This window comes from Branchiostoma floridae, chromosome 19 (assembly GCF_000003815.2).
Source record: "Branchiostoma floridae strain S238N-H82 chromosome 19, Bfl_VNyyK, whole genome shotgun sequence".
Classification (NCBI taxonomy): Eukaryota; Metazoa; Chordata; class Leptocardii; order Amphioxiformes; family Branchiostomatidae; genus Branchiostoma; species Branchiostoma floridae.
Genome location: NC_049997.1, coordinates 1,659,332 through 1,685,236, shown reverse-complemented (window position 1 = coordinate 1,685,236; position 25,905 = coordinate 1,659,332). Strand labels below are relative to the sequence as shown.

The 25,905-nt window shown below is 39.6% G+C and overlaps 1 protein-coding gene across 7 annotated transcripts in view; it reads left to right on the top strand.

Annotated features, from left to right (window-relative positions):
* The window catches only part of LOC118406715 (sodium channel protein type 4 subunit alpha-like), a 72,964-nt gene that overhangs the window by 4,930 nt on the left and 42,129 nt on the right, over positions 1-25,905 (top strand). For 4 of the 7 annotated variants that reach the window (XM_035806986.1, XM_035806987.1, XM_035806984.1 and 1 more), the window contains exons 2-6: positions 1,820-1,938; positions 6,601-6,681; positions 16,908-17,036; positions 22,828-22,919; positions 25,062-25,604. In XM_035806986.1, the coding sequence (XP_035662879.1) occupies positions 1,820-1,938; positions 6,601-6,681; positions 16,908-17,036; positions 22,828-22,919; positions 25,062-25,604 (964 nt within the window). Of the gene's footprint in view, positions 1-1,819; positions 1,939-6,600; positions 6,682-16,907; positions 17,037-18,731; positions 19,435-22,827; positions 22,920-22,989; positions 23,082-25,061; positions 25,605-25,905 lie in introns of those variants that run through there. The other 3 variants (XM_035806983.1, XM_035806989.1, XM_035806988.1) reach the window with 3 other exon arrangements.

The following is a 25,905-nucleotide window of genomic DNA, read 5'->3' as shown; positions in this document are numbered from 1 at the left end:
TTGTACAATTGTTGTGCAATAAGTTATTATTATAAGCGAGACTCGGGCGATTGCCGCAGAATCGTCGCCCGATCGATTTTTGCCAAAAGTGACAGGGGTATTACGCCGACGGGCGATTATACCGCTATACACTAGGCACATGAATACATAAAGCTTTACTGGCGCAACAAAACATAGTGTCTTTCGTACGGCTAACTACAAAATAGAAATATACAATGAATCTTGATATTCTACTAGCTGAGCAATTCAAGCTACTATCAGAACTCACAGTTAACCATTTTACAGTCAGGTAGGACTAAATGTCGGCTTCCTTACAACAAAACCATCTTTTGTGTGTTTACCTACATTTGCATTATGAGCTCGAGCGTTGCCACATTTAAATGAATTCATATACACTGAATATATTCACCCCAGATCTTTTGAAAAAATTATTGCATTATTAAATTCATTCACGCCGACAGGCGGTTACACCGGTTATTCAGGTACAGATGTAACAGGTTTTTTCCCGCCCCTGAACCGATAAACAAGTCCAATTGCTTTCTAACTGTACATGCCAACCCAATAAGATATACACATAGCATTTACCATTACCGTGGTGGAAGAACTAGCGATAAATGCACGTTATTTGATAGGGTGCATGCGAGTGTGTACATCAAGTCCGTATGAAGTGATCTCCAAGCAGAGGTTGGTTGGGAAAATCGTGACCTGTCCCTTATATGCCAGCTGATCGAAAAAGACTGCATATAAGGAAAATGTGACGATTTCCCCCACCAACCTCTGCCTTGAGAGTACGTGTGAAGTCCGTATTGACATTTTTCGTACGCGCGATACGCGTTTTGTGTACTTTTACGTACGCGTGCTTGGTCGTACTGTGTGTATCAGAAACCTGTAAATATTGCGATCCAAAACCACATAGATTTCAGTATAAAAACAATGCCTTTTATTCAGAACGTACCAACCTACCTAGTCCCTTGACCTCCAGGTCGTTGGGGGAACAAGGTAGACATTCAGAACATTAGTAACAAATCAAAGGAATGGATTCATGACTGTATAAAACGTGCAATTAAACTCCTCAGGCTGTTGTTTTTGTTGTATTTAAGCCGAATACCTTCCCCCCAGACCTTTTGAATTTCTTTCTTTCGGCCTATCGGTCCAATTTATTTATGACAAGAATTTCCGAGAAACAACAAATAAATCTGGTGTGGCCTAATATGCTGGTGTAACGACAACCTTTAGTAATGTTAAATTTCTATTTTGCCCTCCATTCCCCCTGATAGCGTCGCTATCATTTCAGACCTAGCCATCCACCGATAAACTTTTTTCTCTGATTTATGGAAGGGGTGGGTCAGATTCACCCATTTACTTTCCTATCAATCTACTTATTTGAGTGAAACAGAGAGAGAGAGAGAGAGAGAGAGAGAGAGAGAGAGAGAGAGAGAGAGAGAGAGAGAGAGAGAGAGAGAGAGATCGGTATTACAATATGTTCAAGGCATCTCTTTCCATAAAACCATGTATGTGTAGCCTCTCATGTCGGAACTGAACGTGAAAAGAAATTCGCGATGCTGAAATCATTGTCACTCCTATCAGTGCACATTGTTGTATGCAACCAAAATGTTAACATATTTTGTAACGTGTAATGACAGAAATGAAAATTGTTTGCCATGCCTAAGTCTGTGGCAAGAAGTCTCAAGTAAAGTCAATCATGACTTGCCTCGTTCATAAAATTCTGAATCTTTTCATCCTGGATTAAAGACTGGGTATATGAAGTCATACGTAATGCCAATCCCTTGTTTTACCTTTGTCTTTTTACTCTTTCCAGACGTTCGTGGTGATCGCCAAGGACAGGACTATCTTCCGTTTCAGCACAACGAACGGATGCTTCCTCCTGTCACCCTTCAACCCGCTGCGCCGCCTGGCACTCTTCACGCTCACACATTCATATCCTTCCGCTACATGTGTAGATACCTTCGTGTGTGTGTGTGTGTGTGTGTGTGTGTGTGTGTGTGTGTGTGTGTGTTTGTGTGCGTATGTGTATGTGCGTGTGTGTGTGTGTGTATGTATGTGTGTGTGTGTGTGAACAGTGTTACTCGAGAGGCCGTGAATGGATGCTGATTATATTTGGTAGGTGGGTAGGGGTCAGAAAAACAAAGGTCACGTTTGATAATGGACCCCCTAGGGGCTTAAGTGATGACTTACATGATGGATTTGCATGAGTAATGAGGAAAGTTTAGAAATCCACTGCATTCCATGATAGTACTTTCAAACTTGTCACATATATAGCTGAGAAGGCGAGAAATGTCAGTACATATTAACTACGCAAATGAAGACTACATTTGTATAATCAATGAGAAAATATGAACGTGTTGATGGATCGTCATTATTTTTGGTATGTAGATAGCTGAGAAAGAGGGCAGAGAGTAAGAGGTATATGTTTAGTTTCAGAATTTGAAAGAGAATAAGTCAAGAAAGGATGAACGGATCATCATCATTTTTCGTATGCTGATAGCTTAAGTAACGCGTGATACAATGTGATATTTATTATTTCAATTGGGATCTACGAGGGATCTACGAGGGGTGATCAGTAAGTCCTCGGCCTCACCCAGAAATGATAAGCACAACTCAAATTTTGAGGCACAGCTTCGTAGTTTGAAGCCATTTTTTAATATCCTCCAAATTTCAAGTCATTGCAGTCATTACTTTCCAGGTATTCGTTTTTTGCAAATCAGAAGGTAAGTGGCGAAAAAAAACAAGGGTGAAATGTGATCAGACATGTGTGGGTCGAGTTCCCCATGCCGTAAATTCTTTTTCATTAACAAAAGACATTGTTAAAATGTTTGATAATGATTCTCTTCCTATTTCAAGCAGAAATAAGTGGTATGGGTGTCTATATGGAACGGAGTGAGTTTTATAAACCCACTCCGTTCCATGAAGAGGATAACTCAAGAAAGGAACAACGCATTTTCATGGTTTTTTGTATGTACATACCTAAGACGGTTTTGTACAAAGTGAAATACTAATTATGCAAAATAGGAGTACATTTGCAAAAGTAATAAGAATATTCTATCATAGCAGTTTCTTCAATATATCTCTTGTCCCGGACATGATATGGCCTTGACATTTAGGTGGTAGATAGCTTTTAGCGTCATGACAAAGTGGGGCACGTTTGAGCCCCTTAACGTTTAATCTCTAATTTGTTTTTGACAAAATAGTAAGACATTCTAATGAGGATAACTGCAGAAATGAACGATGGATAATATTACAAAAGCTCTTGATATTTCATGGAGGCATGAGCTCGCGCGTGTGTGTGTGTGCGTGTGTGTGTGTGTGCGTGCGTGTGTGTGTGTGCGAGTGTGTGTGTGTGTGTGAGTGTGTGTGTGTGTGTGTGTGTGAGGGTGTGTGTGTGTGTGAGTGAGTGTGTGTGTGTGTGAGTGTGTGTGTGTGTGTGTGTGTGTGTATGTGTGTGTGTGTGTTTCGATGACCAGCTAGCAAAACTCGAGAACTGTAGTCCTCTATGCAACTTGAAAATGGTTAGATTGTGAGCCCCCTGGCGGTTTGATACGGTACTGCAGCGCAACTTCCGGTTTTGATATCTACAGCCTTTCTTAAAAAAGACCGTCAACTTGGGTGGAGGAGGTGATCAAATAATGTATGTAAATACCTTGCTCACATAATTGATATAAATAATATAGTAGGCATAAAGGTTGAAACCATTCGGCGAAGGTGTCGTGGAACTCTAGTTTTCATTTGACGTTGAGGTGCATCAGAGATCAAAGTTATATCGAAATGTCCGACTAGATTATGCCATCCAGAATTTGTCAAACTTTGCCGTGATTATTCTTCATACAACCTATGTAGAAACCATACCGAAAGTTTGGTACAACAGCCATGTATGCTGGAGACAGTGACAGCAATTTTAAACCAACAAGGATCATAAAATGTTGCATGTTGTGAAAGTTAAGCGACGTAATCAGTCAAAGCAGTCAGTAATTAATGAGAAAAGATGGCAGAAAAGCAGTGACTTGTGCCATAGTGGAATGTGCACCGTCCTTAACACATCCCTGCGATTGGGTGCGATCAGGTCTACAAAAGAAATATTGTTGCCATGGCAACAAACGAAAGAAATTTATCACAACTGACTGGTGATTCGCCTCTTGTCTCTGGAAAAGCGAGAATGTATTGTATGCTTCATTGCCCGGACGCATATTGGGCACAATTTATTAAAATTACAACAAATGTACATGCATAGATTCTATCTGAGTAGTTTGATAATTCAGAAAGGGAAGTTGTGGGAAATCTCTGTGGCTTAGAACAGTTTTCTTTCAATATTTGCACATAGCTGCACGTAGATGGCATTAACCGCATGCTGATGGTGCTAAGGTTACGGAGCTTCAACGTTTCATGAGAACCGGTCGTCATTCTCGGTCGGTTTTCGTGTCAATTATGCGCAATTGTGTTGCGGTGTATTATGCTGATGTGAATAGAGCCTTGATGTGTCCTGTCCTGTTGTGTTGTGTTGTGGTATGCTGTATGGTGTGTGTTGATAGAAATGATAGAAAGCAAACAATATAATGTTGTGACAGTGCTCTTTCATTTTTTTCTTCAAAATACACTCTAATTTTAGGTGATGTTTTTTTGTTCAAGACATTCCCCTATGTTGGCCTCGCCGCTCTCAGATGTGGAATAGCTTACCTTTTCTATCGACTTTTTCTACCGGATAAAATTTCGATCCAGGAATACCAGCGTGTGCATATCGAGATAAGGTCTCCTTGTTTGGCTCAAGCTGCTAGAAGCAGAGATTGATTTTATGGAGATTTGATATGACTTTTGGACTATGCACTGTTTCAGACTCTGTTTGGGGCGGGAAATTGTATGTGTAACGTGGGAATTCTCTCCACGCACGCTACACTCTTAATAATTTATGCAGTTTGTGCTACAGCATATAATAGATATAAGTGGCACCCTGGAGACTTTGGATGGATTTTTGAAGTGAGCCGGACCGGGGGACTGCCCAATTCAAATACTCCTAGTGCAAGAAAATTGTACATTTTTACTGCAAATATTGTGAATGTTTATTGCAAATTCTTGTCCGAGGGCTAATTTTAGGTAACATGAAAGGAAACACAAATAGCGTATAAGAGTATAAAATATGTCTACTGTAGTATAAAAGCTAACTCTAAACTGTAACTTGCTGGGTTCGACTTCTTTTCCTGGGAAAGTGGAAGACGAGGAATCCCGCCTTTTCTAGAATGTGTCGGTTCTGTGATTGTAGGAGGAGGGTAGTTTTCTTTTCGTTTGTAAACATGAGGAGATTTGGAAGAAATCTAGTGGCTTCTTTAAAAGGCTCTTTAACAGTTTGATATGAAATGTGTTTTGTTTTCCACCATGTTTGACGTGCAGTATATACAAGTTATTCGGCACAGGTAATAATGCAAGGAAATTGTGGACTAGGGCCTGGTAAGAATTCATGGAAGCTAGAAGAACACTGGCGCCGCATGTTGACCTGACGAGCAGATAGACAGGCACCATTCGTGACCTGACAGCAAATCTGCACGTGTACAGGTCTACTGGCGCGCAGTCAGAGGGCTAAACCAACAGTCAAAAGCCTACATTAATGAACCTAATAGGAAATGAAATCTTCTGAACAAGTCCACATTAAAGTTAGATGACAGGCTTAAATGATGTAGAACGGCCACTCTTCGTATATGCGACATGTTACTGTCTAACGTTAGCAGCGGACCACCATTTCGGAAAGCACAGTGAATAGTCATTTGGTGGTTTCTCGTTACCAGTTAATTATGATTTTGTGATAGAATATTTATCTTTTGGCCACCATTGTTAGATGCTTTCAGGTCGTCCAGGGTTTTGCTAAACAACACGCTGAAACACCTGTCCCAAGTGCTAAAAGGGGTAAATCACATTCAAGTAATAAAATCGCATTCAAGTAATAAAAACGTATGAATTGTTAATTTTCAGTAAGAATGTACATTCAACAATCAGGCCGACTTGTCACAGGTGATTGAATTATAACTGGCGCCCATACTAAGTCTTATACTCAACAATATCTTATTCGTTACACAACCTTCTTTAAATTCTTCTGTAAACGTTTTGACGACCATTTGTTGCCTTCATCAGTACAAAATGAAACGAACACTATCGGTGAGATATGAACTAAACAGAGTCAGTGCAATCCGAACTAAAACCTATTGTATTGTGACGTTAATACTTGACATGGAATGTTCGTGATACGTTAATCATCCTTGCCGCTTTGTGACGAAGCGGTAAGGATGCGGTCCCAAACATTGCAAGAAATGACTGTGTAATAGATTGGGAGGAGGCAAAGGTCATAGACAGAGAGGACAACAAATACACACGTTGGTTGTGACACTCTTCCGTCACAAATGGGTGTTGGGGTGCATGTGCTCTGTTGTTTTTTGCTCTCACGAAAGAATCACTCAAACTACATGACTATTCTCGAAAATAGAGGAAGGAAAGAAAAACAACTAAAGGGCGTGTAGACAATAAACTGTGGCAAACACGCAATACTGTATTTTGATGAACTCTTGTTACAACAATCGGACTTTTTCTTTAACCAAAGCTCACATTATTCAGCACCTTAGTCATGCTGACCATCCTCGTCAACTGCGTTTTCATGGCGCTGAACGATCCGCCGAAGATCACAGAGTAAGTACCTTTTCTTGTTTCTGACTATGTTACGTAAGCGGTAAGGACAAATGATGATAAAACTCTTTGATATGATGTAGATGCATAGAGCGGTATGTCAAATAAAATTTATATATTCCAGCTGCAGTAAATGAAACATTGGAATCCGTGCCATGGGTCACGTCAACATTATTTTATTTTCAGTCATATATGACGTCATCACTCATTATGGAAATTACAAGCAATGATTAAATGTAATGAAATAAATGACTATGTGTTAGGTAAAGAAAATGGAGAACAAACAATGTAGCTGTGAATTTTCGATAGAACTTATGTACCAAAATGAGCACAAATGTAAAGTGAACTCCAGAAGCAAATGTTCTCAAATGTTATGGTTCTCAATTTCAATATGATACTATTTTTCTGATTCCCAAAATGGAACCATGTTGGCAACGTGACATTAGAAGGCTAGGATGGACAAGGCACCAGTTGCATTATACAGCAACAATATTCTAGATACATAAACAGATAAATTACAGTCAGTTGCAGCATATAGTATCATAAGCAGATCGTCTTTGCAGTGTGTTTCTTGATACTAATGAGTCAATTTGTAGCCTTAGTAAATCCATTTATCTCTAAAGATTGGCCCAAAACATTGGCTTTAATCTCTGCCAACCATCCTACTGAAACCTTTACTAAAGAGTCAAGCACAAAATTAGGGTTCAGAAATGTAGTGGTGGTCTTGCGATACTATCTGAAGTGTGTGTGTGTGTGTGACTCGTTGTTCATCAATTTCCAGCCATCACAATGTTATTCTTTTCTTGTTTGGGGCCAAATATTCACCCGGATCTTTAATAATCATCCCGTAGCATCTTCATCATCGCGGATATTTGTTATTGCCTTTCGTGGTTTCTGGGTCCCCGTTATCGTCGCAGTATGGCTACTCCTATCAATGTATAGTACATTTGTATCGCAGATTTGCATTGCCCACACTCGACTGCGTATAATGCATGTTCGAGCTGTCCATGGTGCCAACACCATGCCTGTTGTGCATCAATCATGTTCGACACTAGAGCTGTCCATGGTGCTAACATAATGTCTGTTGTGTACCATCCATGTTTGGACACTAGAGCTGTCCATGGTGCTAACACGATGTCTGTTGTACATTAAACATGTTGGACACTAGAGCTGTCCATGGTGCTAACATCATGTCTGTTGTACATCATCCATGTTGGGCACTAGAGCTGTCCATGGTGCTAACACGATGTCTGTTGTACATCATCCATGGTTGGACACTAGAGCTGTCCATGGTGCTAACACGATGTCTGTTGTACATCATCCATGTTGGGCACTAGAGCTGTCCATGGTGCTAACACGATGTCTGTTGTACATCATCCATGTTGGACAATAGAGCTGTCCATGGTGCTAACACGATGTCTGTTGTACATCATCCATGTTGGACACTAGAGCTGTCCATGGTGCTAACATCATGTCTGTTGTACATCATCCATGGTTGGACACTAGAGCTGTCCATGGTGCTAACACGATGTCTGTTGTACATCATCCATGTTGGGCACTAGAGCTATCCATGGTGCTAACATAATGTTTGTTGTACATCATCCATGTTGGACACTAGCCCTATTCAGACCGGGGGGGGGGGGCTTTTGAGGCCCGCGCCAACTTCGATGTCCTATAACGCCAGAACGCCTTACGCTAAAGCCACCAAATTTGGTGAGTTTTCCTAAAATATTGTTGGCAACAATTTTACGAAGTTTGACAAATTTTCCATTTTTTCGTGTTGCCATGGCAACCGTTTGCTGACAGGCAGTTTTGCCAAAAATCACTATTTTTGGTTCTAACAATGTATTTTTCACATTTATTTGCTATATTACTGATATTTTGTTACATAGATAAAATGTTATATTATTTAGCATATATTTCATCATTATATATGCATAAATTATGCTAATTTGATGACGTCATCAGCCCAAAATCCAAGATGGCGGACAGTATGGCCAGATCAAGAATAACAAGCTAATTATCCCTTAAAATTTGTAATTACCTGGTATTTTTTCATCAAAGACCATCTAAATGAATGAATTTAGTCTATTTCCATTGCCCTTTGTGATTATTTGTTGCAAAAAAAGTAGTTTTAAAAATTCAAGGTAGTGGATATAATATGGCGGAGCCTAACTCGTATCTTAGATGTGCATGACGTCATTTTATGACGTCATTATGACGTCATCGATGTTGCTATTGGCAATATAAGTCGTAATAAACATTATTATTCTGTAATCTGCACTTGTTGTTACATTTTTGTAGTATAACTTGAAGTTGTCTGAGAAAACCCTTTTTTCATGGGTCCGGCCAATATAATCAAATTGATGACGTCATAATTACGTCATCTTACGTCAACGTAACGTCAAACGTCATATACTTGTCAGATATTATGTCGATATCATGTCCTGAAACTTTGGTGGCCCTACGACACGTCATTCAAGAGTTAGAGGACTTAGAAGTGGAGGGCCTCAAAAGCCCCCCCCCCGGTCCAGGGATGACCAAAAAAGCCCGGTCTGAATAGGGTTAAAGCTGTCCATGGTGCTAACACGATGTCTGTTGTACATCATCCATGTTGGGCACTAGAGCTATCCATGGTGCTAACATCATGTCTGTTGTGTACCATCCATGTTGGACACTAGAGCTGTCCATGGTGCTAACACGATGTCTGTTGTACATCATCCATGTTGGACACTAGAGCTGTCCATGGTGCTAACACGATGTCTGTTGTACATCATCCATGTTGGACAATAGAGCTGTCCATGGTGCTAACACGATGTCTGTTGTACATCATCCATGTTGGGCACTAGAGCTATCCATGGTGCTAACATCATGTCTGTTGTGTACCATCCATGTTGGACACTAGAGCTGTCCATGGTGCTAACACGATGTCTGTTGTACATCATCCATGATTGACAAGTAGTTTCCTACGTAATGTCAAGAACCAGGTACTTTCATTCCTCAGCCCCTGAGTAAAGGCCCTATATTCAGCATCAATAGGACTCTTTATATCTTATTTACTTGATGTAAAAGATTATATTTTACCACTGAATTTTCATCCTTTTTCTATTCGTTTACATATGTTTGTAAGTCGTAAATTTTGTTGTATTTTCAATTTGATGCTTTGTTTAGTTAGATTACGTAGTTTTATATCGACTATAATTGCATAATCGTAAATCGTATAACTCATCATCGTTTAGAAAATGATTCCACGCTGTAAAATATGCGATCTTACGTTTTAAGGAAACAAATAAACGGAGGCATTTGTAATATCCCATTCTTTAATGAACCAAAACCGAAAACAGCAAACATTCTTTGAATTTTTACATGTTCGAATTTTAGTACGTCTCCATTCCAACTTCCATCATCGATCTTTGTATTTTGAGGTTTGAGTATTGCAAAAGGAAAGAATGCTATTACTTGTAACATGTAACGTGAAAGTAGGTACTTTTCCTACAGAAACATTTCCGCAATGTGATGTCGGGAATAACATAACCGTTGGTTTTGTGAAGAAAGTGTATATATGAGGCATCTATTTTTCCTCGGCCTCTCAGCTTCCAACGTTAGCATTGACAAACTGCACCTGATAACTACATGGGTGGCAAAATATAACCTCAGCGCCTCGGACCTGATATTCATTCATCCATATATTCATCTTAAGAAACGACTGGGTGGTCCTTTGAGGCAGGGACAGACTGATTTTCAAATCCGCTCTCTGTTTCTTTTGTATTCCTCCTTCGTCTCTCCTTCCCGCAACCACTTGTACTGCTGCGCACACGGCTGGCCAATTGGGACACGCGGCAGAAAGCCACGGAAACATCTAGAAGGTTTATCTGCTGCCGGAAATTTTGCCTGCAACACTAGTGATAATGTTACCACCGTAGCTTGGTTAGATTACGATCAAACTATTCCGTTTGTGCGCACAGTAGCGGTCTCATGTCTTAATATTGTCTAATTTCTATTTGTAAATCAAAAAATTGATGCTGCACTGAATTCCAACATGTGATAAGATTTGCTAACGCAAGCTGGAATATTTATAGGTTTGAAGGCAAGAATCTTTACAATATGTGCGCAAAGTACCTAACAAGCGCAAATTCGGTCATGTTTCTTTCCACTCAATGAAGACAATTTGCCCAGCTAGTTACAAGGGAAGTACGCCTACAGATGTATTACCAATCCGGTATAAACACGAATGCAACATCAGACAACTACGTGCAGCTAGAAATAATCCAAACAACGATCGAGAAATATAGCTGTATGATACAATATATGATATAAGATTTTAGGACATGGACTGAACCCTGAAATGTGCTATTTTTGCCTTGACGCATCGGTGTAAGGATCTAGGCCTCATTTGTTTCAGTAGTTAGTTTTTACATAGTGTAATTCTGAGCGTGCGAAAAAGTGTTCTTTCAGCTCCCCAAAAGAAAAGAAAATCTACTCTCATGTACGCATGGTTGGTGCACGATAATAATTCAGGCTTAGCTTTACTATGTGTGGGAAAATTGCTCACCCCCTTTTTCGTGAATGAAATTGTATGGCTGTGCAGAGCTTGGTTCAATTCATTTTGACAAGAAAATCATTTCTAAATCTTGAAAATGTGCATTCATGTATTGGAGCACATTTTGAAATGTTGCCCCAGTTGGGGCATCTACCCTGGTAGGGGCATCTTCTCTGGATAGTTTTAAGAACACTTGCAGATACGAGGATGGTTCAAAAAGTAATGCAATGGGTCTTACAACAGGCTCATTTTTTAATCGAATGAGTTGAAATTTGGCACAAAGGTAAAGGCATATATCATCTTGAGATTGAAATATCTCAATTTGTTTTTCAGACTTTTAGGAGCAACTTAGTTGATTTCAAGTTGACCACACCCTTGGAAGCTTGTCAGAAGATCAGTTGCTCTAGATCTGACCCACTTATAACTATTGCAGGAAGCTCACTTTTCACCTGTATAATAGTTAGTGTCTCTATAGGTTACATGCCAATTTTCATTTCTGAACTCTCAACGGTTCTTCTTTTACAGCTGCTAGCATGAAGTGAGTTGCTACATTACGGGCAGTTTGAATAATAGATTTGTTGATTAAAGGGTTGTGTACACTGCTTTTTCATTAACTAAAAGATACGAAACTTGGCACAAATATTAACTATTTAAAAACGGGCTACCAAGGGTGTGGTCATCATGAACTCGACTAAGTCACTTATAAAATCCTGAAAAAAAATTCAGCTATTTCAATCTCAAGATGATATATGCCTTTACCTTTGTGCCAAATTTCAACTCATTAGATTAAAAAATGAGCCTGTTGTAAGACCCATTGCATTACTTTTTGAACCACCCTCGTAGATGTGCAAAAGCTAGGAGTGACGGGTCGTTCAATGTAATATAACCAGCTGCTGCCGCGCCGCGTGCCTACGAAGCTGGTGTGTTACGCCGAAGGGCGGTTATACCGGCTATATAAAATTTAGATACAGATACAGATTTAAAATGTGAAGATGTCACGTCAAACGCGATAAAAAGAAAAACCAAATTTTTCCTGATTCTTCGTCGGTGGTCATTATTGATTAATATGAATTTTCTACACATTATGCAATGAAGCATGCCGTACATAGAGAGTACATGTCGACATAATGGATCTAGGATTGTTTTATTTATAGTTTTTGTACACATATAATTGTGTATTTGTCATGTTAAATCCTAACCTGGCGCAGGACTGGGACTTGTAAGTCGTTAAGTTTAGTACGTTAAGTTTAGTAGTAGTCTTGTAAGTCTTGTACCCCTTTTACCTATCTCCTCCGGTGTGGATAAAGGGGGCTGAACTGACTGAATCTGGATTTAAAGACGAGAATCACAACGTCCTTATTGAACAAGGCTGTTGTCTGATGCTTGTTTGGAATGCTTTTTCTCAAAGGAGCGCGCACAGCGACAACAAACTATCAAAATGCATTTCGTCGTAGCAATTCGATCAAAAGAGGTGATACTTAAAATCGTATTTCCTCATCGTATTTCCTCAGGTTTTTACAATCGTCACTACAGGGTTTCAGCTAGTTGGTCCTCAGAGCTTTTGATTTAGTCTGTACAGGCATTTTTCATTTTAAGACGTGTTAAAGAGAGAAATCAAATTTCATGTTTCAGCACCAGACAATACTAAGTGTAAAATGTAATGTGAGATACTAGTACTTTCAATCCACTAATAAATAGAAAATCTGTGAAATGTTAATACAAGAATCATTCGATGTAGTTTGTATGGTTAGACTTAAGACGGTATCTGATATTCATCATCAGTGATTAAGATGGACTCATTTTTTCTATCAAAATCTTTTTTTTCATTCCTTTAGTTTCTTTTATCTATGCGCACACACCATAGATAGTTAGATCGTCCTCAAATTATGCTATCTGGAAAGATCTATTTGCTACTGCCACGAAAGTGTTGCCCTGTACAGGCAGGCCGACTCTGTGCTTCCCTTGCCGCAGCACGTCCGCGGCCCCCCGCTGTTGTGTGCGAGGGCCCCTTTCTGCGTCACAGTATCAATGAGCGCTGCAGCGGCTCAGGCGTAAACATGAAAAACAACGGCAGAATATGGCCTATATGCGCCACTCCAATCGATTCGTGGAACGTGACAAGGGTCCTGATTGCGCAATTGTAAGTTGCGAAACCGCTGCAGAATACCAAATCGACCTACCGCCATATTTGTCACCAAAACGGTGTAAGAACACCTTCGAGCACCTGAGGGTGGAACAGAAAGTTGATGATGTGGGAAGTAAATATTGATTTCAGAATACTATGTAAATACAATTCAAAAAACGTCAAGGCACATAGAAATTGTATCTAAATCAACTTAGATTCCGTCAGATTTGGGTAGTATGGTAATATGGTGTAAGATAAGATATTTGTATCATATTTTGTTTGCAAAATTCAGTAAATCTTTTATGTAGTTCCTTAATCGTCTGCTACGACAAAGAAAAGGACCCACCATTTATCGCTACGCGCTTTGAATGCATAATAGACTGGCGGCCATATTGGGAGTTAAGACGACATCTTGAAGTAGTATATAACAGGGTTAAAAACATTAAGACAACCTCATTAGATTTTGCTGGTTGGGTTTTCAGGAATCTCTGTAGGCTTTTTAAAGCTAGCAGAGATCGGGAACCGTTACCTTGCTCTACTTACTGTATCAGTAGCAATAGGGCAGAAATATATTCAGTATCATACTGGACACTTTCTGAAAATAATCTGGCATATTTTACCCGGTGGAATAGCGCCAAACATAGAACGCAGATTGCAGAACGATAGATTGACGTTATATGAAATAGGAGAGAGGATGATTGCAAAAATCACAAGAAATCGAAATGGGGCCTACGTCGCCAGGGCGAGATCGTGAGGCCCTAGTGTGGAGGAATTTTTGTACGACAGTCTGTGAACGCGCAACAAGGCAGTCTATCTGAAAGCACCCCGACCCTGCGGAATGATGATATAAATAATACACCTCTGATAATACACGTATGCTGCGTCTTGCCTTTCTCGGAGAAAGCACAGGGAAAGACGTTTACTTCTGAGATGAACATGTGTTTTGCTTTTCATAAAAGATGACTTGTCTTCCTCTTCGTCGTCTAGCCCGGGGGTTCCTAAAAAAAAAACGAAAACAACCCATAGACATCATTCAGAGGAAACAGTTAGAATTTACATGATTTTCACTTGAAGTGTGCGGTACGTTAACTGTATGAAGGACGACTGATGCCGTGAATTGGAAAAGACCGACCATGACAGACCTATAGTTACATCGTGCCGACATATGATGCAGGATTCCAACATCTGTGGGAACATGATGACGTATTTAATACACCGTGGCACCATCAGGCCCCTATGCCTGATAGAGAATTAATGTTCATAATGTTCAACTCGTTTTGATGTTGAGGCTTGTTGGAATACAAAACAATACAACATTGCCAGTGCCGAACCTACCATGTCTTAGATATCATGAATTTTGTCATTTCGATAGAGCAATTTGACAGGGTTTTTACTGAGTGAATTGCGATTGGAACTGGAGCAGTTTAGGAACTGCGATGGCGCCTGTGAGCTTGTTCAATCTGCCTGCTGCAGCTAGTGTAGAAGGCTGTCCGCCTAACTGTGTTGTCTGAGAGGCCCGGTCCGGCAAGCTTTTGCCTAACTAGTTAACTACTTACAAAGAATCGATTGTATGTGGATCGTACAATGTCATATGGCTACCGTGAACTCTGCATCTGAAGTCAATATAGAGCACCGTGTACGAGAGATTGCTTTAGTTGTTTCCGCTGTATCAATTTCAATAATCCAAAAATAAGGTGTTGTTTAAATCTTTCTATCATTACAATAATGATGATTCAAGACAATCTTGCATTAACAACGCTACTGTGTTGCAGGTGATATAGTGGTACAGTATGAATTGTTCCCGACCCTATACTTAGACTCTATAGCCCGTTAAATCATTCATAAGGTAGCCATATAAACGGGACTCACGTTTCCCTACATACATCGATTATAGAAGCAATAAACCAATTAGAAAACTTCCGTTTGGCCCTCAAAGCACTTAATTCCATGTTCTATAAATGGGAAACTTTTCTTCTTTTCCATCGAACCGACCTAGCAACGATGTAATTTCATCATTAAATATATATGTATGCATATATGTGTGTACATATATATATATATTCACACAATTACATTACAGTGCGTTCATGGAAGCGTTCATGGAAGCTTTCCAAACACTTATCATCGTCATCATCATTCAACTTACCAAATACTGGCATCATTTGGTAAACAATCTGCTTGGTGAAATTTACATTCTGGTGACTTTAACTTTGTGAATCGTGTGAATGACATTCTGAACTCTAACGGTGGAGAGGTATACATACTAATCCTGTATAATAATGATCTGTCAACCAATCAATTACGAACTCGCCTGCAAGGAAAGTACCCTTCGGATATACACAATTTTGAAATTTGCACAGCAATTACACAGAAAAACTTCTGCAGCCATAACCTGAATGTTGAAATTCCAGCGACCAGAGGTTCTGTCCGTTCTGTCCAAACGACATTGAAGATGAACGTCACTTTACAAAGAGATGAATATAAACACACAAAGCTGTTCCTTCCTTGGTGCTTCTTCACAAAAAATTAATACATTCCATTTGATAGATAAATTTGATTACATTCTGTGTACAAATTGGCATATGTCAAATACTGTTTATTCTTGAGAACCAGTATTGTAAACAATATGTGAAACATGATGCTATTCACATAACATGTACATACCTATTTGTTACTCCGTGTGTATCCACTTGTATGTACGTTTGTGTAAATGTAGAAGATTACTGTATCATCTTCTTTGGATAGCTTTCGATTGACGAACACCATCTACAGAAAGAATATTTTATACTATTTGAATAGGCTACATGATAACTACGACGATGTCTCGCCTTTTCCTCAGTGTTTATGATGACAAAGGCCGGTTTAGTTTCTAGAACCACTTTATGAACCGCAGCGTTAGCTTCGCTCTCATTAGCCTGTCTGCGCCTCTCATTTGACAAGTTTTGAAATTGTCTTTTTTTGTGATATTCGTAATATCTATGTCAAATTTTAATAGATGAAATATACCGACCACTTTGTTGTCCCGAGATCCGTTGGGACATTTGGAACCAAGGATTGCAGGAATTCGAGCCGCTGCTATGAATATATAATTTAAGGATCTAATCGCGTGAGTCCAGCTGCGATGGCGCCAGACATATCGTGTTGGTAGACACTTTGTGAGAAGCACTGTGTGCCTTCAGGGACCAGCCAAGCAGGACAGTAATACTGGTCTGTCATATAGACCATGTCTGTGGAGTTAACATCAATGAGTTGTGCTTTTTCTCACGTCAAGCAAATACATCTGATACATGTATCCAGCCTGCGTGTCTGCCTGTTCTCCCTGACAACCTGAGAATCATGACAATCACATCGTGACTTCCTGTCTCATAGTCTGCCGCCATTAATGACTTTGGATTAACCAGATTTGATGTATGATCTGAACGGTCTAGACGGACTTTTCTAGACTCTAAGGAGCCTAATTTAGACCATACGTTGTTTCCTTCATCCGTCCATTCAAAGAAGAATGCCATTCTCTAATCTATTCATCCACTAATTCATTCACTAATCCGTATCTTCCGTCTACAGATTCATATTCAACGGCATTTACACAATAGAAATGCTGGTGAAGCTCTCAGCCAGGGGGTATGCCCTCCAACACTTCACATACTTGAGGGACCCGTGGAACTGGCTGGATTTCGCTGTTGTCGTGCTTGCGTAAGTACAGCGATACTATTTGTATAACGTTAATTCTTATCTCGTATGTAAGTATTGAAACCAAGCTCGTATCATGGTACCAATCCTGACTGGTTCCATGTCAGTTAACCGTGTTGGTTCAGTTTTATGGCTCAAATTTCGTTTCCGTTTTCAAACAAACAAGTTTCTGATGATACTGTAAATCATACAAAGCAGCTACTAAAATGAGTAGATAATATAATAAAATATTATAGATATGACTGCCGTAAATTGCAAACTAAAAACGCATGTTGGCGCATAATAATGTCGCAGAATGCCAAGGTCAATTCCAAGGTCAAAGAATAAAATCTGAAAATATGAAATGAAAAATCAATTTTTCTGTATAATGTTCAAGTCAATTGTTCGACCTTCTTGACTGCTTAGATTTCAAAAGGACATTGCATGCCAAAGGAAGGCAACATTTTGCCGACCTTTTTTTATTCGCACATTTGCATTAGTTTTTGCGGTTTCCATACAATTTCTACATCTATGTCTACACATAACGTCACATATCATCAATATAATCATATAAATATATATATACATATATGTGTGTGTGTGTGTGTGTGTGTGTGTATCTCTGTCTCTCTGTCAGTCAATCTATGCAGACTACGCAAAAAGAACCTAAGCAACAGAGACGACTACAATACAAAGGTTTCTCATTGAGTATACAAATGAGGTCCTCATTTGCATAGAATATATCAGTTGATCTCCTGTACCTACCGAAATAATAATGTGTTCAAAGTATGGAAATATTAACAAAGAAAACTATTGTAGCATTTTCTCATAAATTATGTAAAGGAGACCTTAATTTGCACGACTTACTTCCACATAATCAACTAAACGTACATGTTGCTATCAAATGTCTTAAATATGGAATTTTCGTCATTTAACACTTTAATAACAATTTTTCATTAAATATGTAAATTAGGTAACAATTTGCATAATTGATGTCTACCAATATTTCTCTTTTCTAGTTACATATGTCATGTTTAAGTGCCCAAGCAGTAAGAGAATGAAATAATGTGACTTTACAAACTGTGCTAATTAATCATGCAAATTAGCCTCTGGTTTGCATTGATATCCCTCATTTATGGAAGGCACCTCCGAAGTTATCTACATATCAAAAATCACGTTGATCCGTCAACTCCTTCCCGAGTTATTCTATTTCAAAAGGATGGTGCAATTGCGCACGCGCGGACGAATGGCTGTGGAAGTTTGGTAGTTTTTGCCACTCTGATACATCCTTAACAGTAAGCCTAATATATCTCTCTTTTTGAGTTACATATGACACATTTTTAGCATTCTAACATGAAATGCAGTGTATTTATAAACTGTCCTCATTAATTATGCAAATTAGCCCCTGATTTGCATTATTAGCATTTAATTATGTAAGGAATATCGGAAGCTATCTACATTCCAAATATCATGAAGATCCGTCAACCCCTTCCCGAGTCATTCCCCTTTTAAGGGTTGAACCACACATGCCTGTGGACTTGGGAATTCTTGTCAAACGGTCGCAAACTATACTATTAGGCTCGCCCCTGAGGCGTCGCCAAAAACCGTCGGTACCCAACCCTAGTCACTCCGCCTTTCTGAATATTTGTCGGCCTGTCGGCCATCCCGAATTAAGCGTAAAGCGTTGCCAGCAACTCCGCCCCCATGCAGACCCTCTTAGTAGGACAGACCTGGCCGCTGCTGACGAGAACGTTATGGAAGAAATTTATTACCGAGTCGGTTTACTAGCTTTTCGGCCCTGAAATCGGCTCAGAATAGGCCGACAAATGCGCTGCATTGTTTGTTGAAAGCTACAGCCACTGGGTAACTTTACAATCATCTGAAGAAACGGTGTGGCGCGTTAGATACACCCGTCCGATCCCTCGATCTCGGAACCAAGGATGACCGGATGCTGTGAGTCTAACGAAGAATTCCACTAAATCGTCTTCCGGGAGCAGCCTGTAGGGTTCCGTGCTCGAGGAGGGGCCTCGACCACATTTACTCAACCTACTGGCTGCAAATACACCCGATATATCATATTTTATTATCATAGTTGCGGTATATTACAAGGACGACTTGCCAAAGCGGGAGCGCGAGGCGCCGCATGGCAGGAGTGACGGGTTTTCTGCCTGCATGCTCGTGACCAAGACATTTAAGAAAGCAACTCGGTGACTCTCGGAGAAGGAGCTTGTACTACACGTCAACTTGAGTGTCACTCCTACCCAACCGAAGAACTCTAGACTCTCTACTCTGCCCAGTTTCTCAAAGTCTTACAGACGACTGCAGAGTCCGGTTCCTCATAGTCATACTTACCCCCTGGTTAACACGTGCTTCCTGCCACCAACAAAATGGCTCTCCCTCCCAAAGCAGCTATAACGACTCGGTGGGTGTTAAAAATAGATAGATATTAAGTTTTGGAAGTAAAACATGCATGCTACTTCAAACATTATACCATTTAACCACGTTAAACAGCCTCATTTGTTGGGACTACCTGTGACTGGCTGGCAAAATACACCAGCTGATATATTATAAAGTATCCACATATGAGGGTCTGCATGGGGGTCCTGACAACCTAAGCAATATTAGGTCAAGGTTGTAGAACTTCAATTATCAATGTCTATTTTTGGGGGCACGTTTCTAGGTAATAGGATGAAACAGCTCTATTCCATTCCATACCAACATCAGGGGTGCCTAAGTATTTGCACGAACCTTATGAAATTCGTACGAAACTTATGTGATACACACGAATCACTATGCGAAATCGCACGAACCTTACAAAAATCACAGGAATCACTATGTGATTTACTCAAACTTTATGTGATTTGCACGAACCTTATGCAAACCCGCGCTGCCGCTTACGTTGGGAGTAGACGTGTTTTTGAGTGTTTCTACCCGCGATATTTTTATTTCAAAGTATTGAATGGACATAACGTTATACCATGGCGAAGATGTATTTAAAAAAACATGTGAGATACTCATTTTCTTCATTTCTGCGCGTCACATCGTATTTTTCTGTCGCTAAAGATCGAAGTCGCCATCTTGAAAGTCCCAATCCGCCTGTCACGTGACACGGGCAGTAATCAGCTGATTTCGCGTAAGGTTCGTGCAAATCACATAAGGTTCGTGTGTGTCACATAGTGATTTGTGCGAATAACATAAGGTTCGTACGAATCTCATAAGGTTCGTGCAAATGCTTCTAAAGGCACCCCTGAAGGAGCAAATATACAATGCTGCAGTTGCGCAAGGACGCTGTGGATTCTAATTTTTGTTACATTATTTAGGGAATCCTAGTGTGGCTTGTCCTTTCGCCGTTTGAACCGCTCAAAATATGAAATGATGTAAATGTGGGAATATAATGTAGTAGATATCAACTTCATACAGATTGTCTCATCCTGAATATTTCCTCTTTTCACGCTCTAATGTTGCTTAGGTTGCTGAAGGCTGCGGCAACGCTTTATGCAAAATTCAGACATAGCCAGGGAGGTCTGGGGAAAACTTCCTGACCCCTCCTGGCCAAATTTTGCTGGCTATTATATAAAGCTAAGTATGATGCCATTTCTATAACGAAAAAAAAGCTGAAATGCATAAGGACACATATTTTCAGTGTCAAACTTTAATTTTTGCATAATGGCAAATCAGGTCAGTGGATAATGTTACATTTATCCAGTAGATAACTGTTAGGATAAGCTGTTTTTACTTGAATAGGAAGCAGGCTTAATAAAAAGAACTGGAAACTATGTCACTCCACTGCCCACCCAAAAAAATTATTTATGGAAAATTAAAAACTAAGGTAAAAAAAAAAGAGGCTGAGGCATTATAAGCCATTATGTAACTCACCAGTGGGAGGTGGTGTACCAAGCACTGCTGGCCCCCCACCCTGAGGGAATATTGATCTTAATGGGCCGAAATTCCCAATGGGTGGTGAGGCACACAATTTCATCAAATGACTGTGTATAATTTAACTGCCTTGTGGAAAAGAACATGCAACCCTCACTAGTCTTGCTTGCATGCAAGTTTGGTTACAAAACCAATTTGAGGGGCAATGTTAAAATCTCGTCTTGTTATGAGTTATTTAATATTGTTTAAAGGATTGCCCTTCATTTATTGTGCATCGCCCCTCATTTATGTTGGAAACATTCACTATGAATGAAGTGTCTCTATGTAGGAAATGTACGGTAGGGTCTGCATGGGTTTTACTTAGTGTCATATTGTTTTATAAACTCACCTTGCATAATTCATCACAAGTTGAATTCTGCGAAGAGGTGGCTGATTATGAATTTATTGATACATAATCTATTGGAAATTAACACTCCCTTCTGGAGTTTAGTAGTCCCCTTTAAGTCTTCAACAAAAAAGGCATGTCATTTTTCTTTGGCCAGTTCTGTTCCACTGGGGCTATTGTTGACAGAATTGTTCGTTTTGATTTGGCATTCGACAAAATTGTTCCGTTTGTCTTAAGGGGACACACACAGTTTATTTCGGGTCTCAATTGGACTTTGGAGGCTGCACACCCTCAAGCGACCAAGACAACATTTCCTGCAATTTTCAGCCATGTCGGAGATGCCTTACATAGTAAAATGCTAATCATGCAAATCGGGCTAATTTGCATAATTAGTGAGAACAGTTTACAAATACACTACATTTCATGTTAGAATACTAAAAAATATGCCATATGTAACTCAAAAAGAGGGAAATAATAGGCTTACTGTTAAGTATATATCCAATTGGCAAAAATTCCACAGCAATTCATGCGTGCGCAATTGCACCATCCTTTTGGAACAGAATTGCTCGGTAAGGGGTTGACTGAAAATCATGCAAATTAGGGTCTCATTTACATAATTTATGAGAAAATGCTACAATATCTTTCTTTGCTAAGGCTTTTATACTTTGAACACATTGTTATCTAGGTGGAGGAGATGATCAACTGATATCTTTTATTCAAATGAGGACCTAATTTTTTTCTTTTTGTTCTTTCATCTTTGACTTTGGCATTGAATTTGGAATTCTACTACATAAGTATTCGTTTGCCAATATCATTTTGCACTTAACCGCACATATTTGTACTGCTTATGGTTGAGAGCTTTTTTAGAAGGATGGAAATTGATGTGTTTGCAGATGTCATCCATATTATCGAATCAATAATGGAACATCCTTGAAAATAGCTATAAGTTCCACACATTGTAATTTTATACTTCACCTTTTCCAACTTACCCATACTGTACAACCCTCACCCGCACTTATAGCCCAAGCCGACCCGAAAACAACCCCAGCATTACCATAATCACCCAAGTCTGTGATATTTTTGTAATTTTTCATCCAAGCATTAGTCAAAACAAATCAATGTTTTCCTTCTCAGCATTAATGTTGATACATCCCAAAAATTCCATCACTTCTTACAAAGTATTTCACATACAACTGTTACAACTTACATTTGGCTGAATTCTTATGGAAAGAATTGACGTAAAGATTGTGTGCATCTAGCTTATCATTTACATGTACAATTGCACCCCCTCCAAAGAAATTTTTTTGGAAATGACTTTGTCTTAGACTATTGTATTGGTTCAGTTTGATAGCATTTCCTCATGTTTTACACCTTGATGGTGCTTCATGAAGGATAAAAGCCAACCAGCTGGGGAAAAGCCTCTTCTCCTCCCTCAAGCAACACTTTCCCCAGATCTACAAGACTGACAAAGTGATGGCATGTAAATCATTTGGCACCCCCTGTTACCCAAAAAAATTGATACTCCTGTACATTTGTTTCTATCTTCCTCTACAGATACGTCACAATGTTCGTAGACTTGGGCAACCTCTCCGTTTTGAGAACATTTCGAGTGCTTAGGGCTTTGAAGACAATATCAGTGGTGCCTGGTGAGTGGTTAAAAATCTTTCCAGCTTGGGTCAGCTCTAACTTGTCATATCCTTGCTCTCTTTGTCACAGATACGTCACAATGTTCATGGATTTGGGTAATCTCTCCGTTTTAAGAACGTTTCGAGTGCTTAGAGCTTTGAAGACAATTTCAGTGGTGCCTGGTAAGTACTGGTTAAAGTATCTCATTGTCACCACCTGGCACAGTATTGGGGGTGCACATTTAAGCACTGGAAAGTACCTCTGGCTCTGGTCAACACCAGAAACCTCACTGTGTTAAGTCTCAAAATTCAGTCTGCACTGTTGATATTGATATCCTTTGAAAGCACAACTTCCAGTTGATTAGCTTTACACTAAACTCTTGTACAATGTTCTTACTTAAAAGTGCATGATGACAAATTCAAGCTTCTGAAGAAACTTAAGGGAGATGTATGAGACAGTATTTTAGTTGCTGTTGGGAAGAAAACACACTGTCTAACATTCACCCACAGCCACTGGGGTATAATCGGGTCTGCCAATCAATCACCTTTAGATATCCACAGTACAATGTACATTGTTGTATGTAATTTTACTACATGATGGAAAATGGAAAACTCCTGGGATAATTTCATAGATATTGAGGTAATAATAATTCAGTTGTCAACAAATATTGTAACTTGTAAGATGGAAAATGCTGTTTGCTTTGCAGGGCTCGAAATATTGGGTGCAGGTGCACCCAAAATTGGAGCTGTGCACCCAAATGATTTTCTGTGGGTGCACAGGGTGCACCCAAATATTTTCATGGGTTTATGTATATAAAGATATCAAAGTATACGTCATATTCTTGACAGATTGACAGGGTTAGAAAGATAATAAAAATGTATGTCATGGTACTTGTTAAAGAACTTGATAGTATGTAACTATGTTGTCTTGTTATTAGGTTTTTCTGACATTCTACTTAAATTCGAGTGGTGCACCCAAAAAAAGTTTGGTGCACCCAATTTTTTAAGCTGGGTGCACCAGTGCACCTAATCCCAAAAATGAATTTCGAGCCCTGCTTTGTGTTCAAATATTTTATTATTGTGCATTTTGACCAATTGCCCATAAAACCATGGCACTGCCAAGTGCATCATGATCAGTAGGGTCACTAGGGTGTTCTGCTCAAAGACCAGAGGTCCTGGGTTTCCCCCAGATGTGCTCTAATGTTGTGCCCTTGGGAAAGGCACTTCGAACCAATTTTCTCACTAAACCCTGGTGAAAATGAATATCTAGCTTTGGTTAGCGACATCCCTGAGATAGGGTGTTAAATGGAGATCCCATGTTTGAGAGCCACACCTCTCTGACAGAGGAACAGGGATCAGTTGGTACTGGTATTAATCATAATACTTTGATGTTTTATGATTACATCTTTAGTGCACAAACATCAACGGAACTGGCAATTGAATTATTATTTGTGGATTATTCTGTAGTAATTTGTCCATGTCTTTCTAGATAGCAGAATGTTCCTTGAAAAGTGCCAAAATCTCCATACCCTAAGGGTCACTAGTGTTCAATCTTTCTGAGTGTATACCTTCCTGAATATCTGACAGTCACTCGACTCATTAGTTTAGCAACCCTACTGTTAGTGAGAAATTGTTCCCGACGTCAGTCGTACAAGCAGTCTTGGTGCTGCCATTTTACATTGACCTATTTGGGACCATTGACCAAGATGGGATAATCTTCAAACTTATTTTTAGTCACTTAACTGCTTCGTAAAGCTTATCCCGACTACTGTTAGCAAGAAAGTGTGCCGGACGTCGGCCATGCAAGCAAAATCATATACGGCACGGTAAGCGTGTCTGTAAGGGGTACTTGGATCTAGAAAAGAATTAAAGCCGAAAAGACAGATGAGGTAATTTAGCCGAAAATTGGGTGAATTTTAATCCCGACAAATATTATCTATTCAAAAATAATTCTCGCTTCTGGACTGGAATGCACCCTTAAAGATCACAAGGGTCAGAGCTTGCTTTATTGTGTGCAAACTAAAAAAATCAGACATTGATGGTGCACTACCTTTCTGAACCCTTCCTGTGGATTTGTAAATGTAAATGTAGGAAAGCATGCATTCACTGTTCATAGCACGGAATTCACTATGACTGAAAATTATCTTTATTTGTTTTTTGCAGGTTTAAAAACCATCGTTAACGCCTTAATTCAGTCTGTCATCAACCTCCGTGATGTCATCATTCTGACATCCTTTGGCCTGTGTGTGTTTGCCTTAGTTGGGTTGCAGTTGTACATGGGTCAGCTACGACAAAAGTGTGTCATGGAGTTCCCAGAAAATGGAATGAACTTGGCAGAGTTCTGCTACAAATTCCGCGATGCTAGCCAAAATGCGTTGCCAAATGAATACTTGCATTGTGCAGATGACTTGAAAATGTTTAATGGCAACGATGAAGAAATTGAGCAACCTCGTTGGGTGGTAAATTGGGTGAGCTGGAAAGACTACTTTAATTATTCCACACCACGTTACAAGGACATCAAAGGACAGATTACACCAGAAAAGAAGGGATACTGCTTCCCACCCCCCAATGATGACCCATTATTCAACGAGACGGAGACGGTTCACGACATCATGTTTGAATGGATAGATGACAGTGACTGCAATGTTAGCGTAGTGAATGCAACCAACAACGCAGCTGTCTGGCATGCCTGGTATTATAATAAAGGTAAGTATCTCAAGATTTCAATGTTTGAGATAAGCTTTTTTTAATTCCTAGTTATCTCCATGAAAAATTGTTTTGGGTGTGTCTGTCTGTGTGTGTGTGTGTGTGTGTGTCTGTCTGTCTGTGTATAATAGATTTGTATCATTGATTATGCAAATTAAGTGCCAGTTTGCATAATTTGCACTTGATTATGTACATCTCTGTCTAACCTACATACATACCACATATCATCTAAATTTGTCATTCCCTTGTCCAGTTATCCTCCTTTGAAGATTTTTAGAAAAATGCCCCTGCAGTTCCAGAG